This window comes from Penaeus monodon, chromosome 20 (genome assembly GCF_015228065.2).
Source record: "Penaeus monodon isolate SGIC_2016 chromosome 20, NSTDA_Pmon_1, whole genome shotgun sequence".
Classification (NCBI taxonomy): Eukaryota; Metazoa; Arthropoda; class Malacostraca; order Decapoda; family Penaeidae; genus Penaeus; species Penaeus monodon.
In genome coordinates this window covers 39383914-39386765 of record NC_051405.1, presented here as the reverse complement: position 1 = coordinate 39386765, position 2852 = coordinate 39383914, and the positions used below count along the sequence as shown (strand labels likewise).

Below are 2852 nucleotides of genomic sequence, written 5' to 3'. Positions count from 1 at the left end.
GTCATAAATAAGTGACAAGAAACATCAAAATATCCTCATAACAATTTACCTCACGTATCACCAGGCCACAAAGTGACCTTCGACGGCAACACGCAATACACAGGATAACATCACACCTGCGGTTGACTGTTTGTTTGTTGAAAGAGATGGATAGTTTACCACATATGTGGCTATATGTAATGCACAGATAGATGTGTTGGGGGGGAGGGGAGAGATAGAGGGTGATAAACGTGTGATTAGGGGTGTTTATGATTATGACCAAGTCTGACTGCCTGTGTTTTGTTTCCTTTTTCAGTATCAACTGTAACCAAACATGCACTAAAATACTATTTCCTGTTCGTGCTACATGGCTCTTTATACCATACATGACACGCTCTATTAATCACGCCATCTATGACGATACATGTTGTGAGCCCAAAACATTCATATCTAACACTATATGATAAATTGGGCAGTTATCATGTCATCCTAGCAGTTTAGCTGAATATAAAACTGAATAAATATCCACAATTTGACAAATGTTAGCAAAGGATACAAAACATAATTCAAAGAAAAGGTAGGGTTTATTTTTTTTTTTATAATCCAAATACATATAGTAGACAACATCAACAACCGGCACAACGAATAATATTTTATTACGAAATCATAAAAGTGCAATTCTATCACAGTCGGTTAATACAGCTGCGGTACTTGCAGCCGTAGCACCACATCAGGTACGCATGATTGTTTCATGGCGTCGAATACTGTTTCAGAGAATCGAACCAGCGATCCTCTTTTTTTAAAGGCAAATATAGTTTTATTTCCTAAAAGAAATATCCACCTAAGCTTTTCCTCATAATAGGTCCCGTTTTCTCTCGTGGCGCAGCTTCGAAGGTGTGACTATAAAAGAAAGAGAAATGTACGTTATTAACGTGTCGCAATCATTTAAATGGATTCTTATTAAACATATTCATACAAAATAGGAATGTACAAAATGATATTAACCAAAATAAACCCAGTTTTTTCTGATGCGAAAAAAAAATCAGCTCACCAAGTATGCATTCCATCTTCGACGACCATGTAACCAGCTAGATTTCCACATCTGTAGCAATAATTTGGGGCAGAAAAGACCGTGACAATCTTCTCGTCGTGACACCACTGGAAACCGCCGTCCATCACTTGATGTGCTCGCGTAACACATTCAAGGCCATTATCTGTAGATAAAATAAGCCAAGGGTCAGTGGGATTCTTTGATTACGTGAACTGTTTATAACCCAAACTTGCCGCATAATAGTCACTTTGTATTGGCCTTTTCGCAAGTTACTTCTACGAAAAAAAAAGAAAAACTTACTGTGTGTAAAGTCGTGCGAAATATCTGGCCCCCACATATACCCAGCACCACGAGCATTCATGCTCCAGCCAGCCCTCCATCCGGAATCGTCAGGGTCAGACCACAACAGATCACACATGGCGCCTTCATGTGGCAGTTCCTGAAATCTGTCCAGGATCCTAATCTGATCTAAGGTGTCCAAGGAAGGAGACAAGCCACCGTGCATGCACAGAATGCTGTTGTCGACGACGGCGGAGAGAGGGAGCGTGTCGAAGACTGCCATGAAGTGCGACCATGCAGCTGACGTATTGTAAATGCTGAAACATTCGTCGTAAAACCCATAAACTTGTGTAGTTTGGCGGGATTCATGGTTGCCTCGTAGTAGGGTGACGCGCTGGGGGTATCGGAGCTGTAGAAACAAGAAAATAAACATATAACTATATAAAAATGCAGGTTCTACGAAGGAAACTGAGTGAATCCCACTCACTATAACTACAAATCGGTCTGACCCATAGAGCAAATTAATCTTCCTTATGTAAGCAAAGCCCAACGTTTACATAACTGCTTTTACAAAAGAGAGAAATAAAGGCTAACCTTGAGCGCCAGTAGGAGGGAAACCACGACCACTGAGTAATATCCACGATCCACATAGTCGCCCATGAAGAGATAATTGACCTCAGGTGGTTCTCCGGCCACTTTGAAGAGCTCCATTAGATCATAGAACTGGCCGTGGATGTCTCCGCAGATCGTGACGGGCGACGAGACCTCAACCAGATTGCTCTCCTCCACTAAAACCTCTTGCACCTGAGGACAAGAAAGGCAATTCCTTATATAAACAGTGAAAATGTTTGTCATACTAATTAAGTAGGATACACGTGACCAAAGGCAGTTACACAATATCATAACGATTTCACCCTTACCTTCTTGCACAAGTTGTCAATTTCCTTCAGTGATAAAGGTTCCTTCTTCTTTAACTGGGCGATCCATGAATCCACATCGTTTGTAGAAGTCAACGACAGATTAGCCATTCCGTCAAAATCCATAATTTCGTCAATCATTCTGTCGTTCCTGTGTGCAGCCAACGGGGGAGGAGGCGTAAAAAGGGCAGCACTTTGAATCACAAAAGTCGTTATGAACGTTAACTACTGCACTGGGGCACAATGAATCCCAAAATGAAACCTCACACTTAAATGTCACTGTTATCGGTTTCTATTTCCCAACAGGGAGGTATCACTTCTTTTTTTCTGCTAGTAATCAGAACTATAAATAGCAACCGGTAACCCAAAAAATATTCTTGCCAAAAGTCGTATGTTCAGTGAGGGCGTCAACAAACTATTAACGTGCGATCACTTGGAGGATTCAGTGTGTACTGACAGATATCAGGGTGTGAGTGTGTATATAAGCGGGCGAGTGAGTGAGGGGGGACCCGAGGGTGCAGGGTGAGGGAGCCAGCGGGGGACTGGGAAGGGTTGTAGCGTCGGGGAAAAGGGGGAGGGGAGGGGATGAAGGTAGCATGACGTCATTCTGAGTCACACATTGACTC

The 2852-nt window shown here is 42.3% G+C and overlaps 1 protein-coding gene across 1 annotated transcript; it reads right to left on the bottom strand.

Moving 5' to 3' along the window:
* Positions 1 to 544: 544 nt before the first annotated feature.
* On the bottom strand, positions 545 to 2678 carry LOC119585809 (serine/threonine-protein phosphatase 2A catalytic subunit beta isoform-like; the record flags this gene model as incomplete). The annotated part of the gene is given in 5 exon segments (XM_037934529.1): positions 545 to 879; positions 1031 to 1193; positions 1331 to 1718; positions 1904 to 2113; positions 2230 to 2678. Coding segments are annotated over 5 exon segments (975 nt in total). The 3' UTR covers positions 545 to 803.
* Positions 2679 to 2852: the final 174 nt, after the last annotated feature.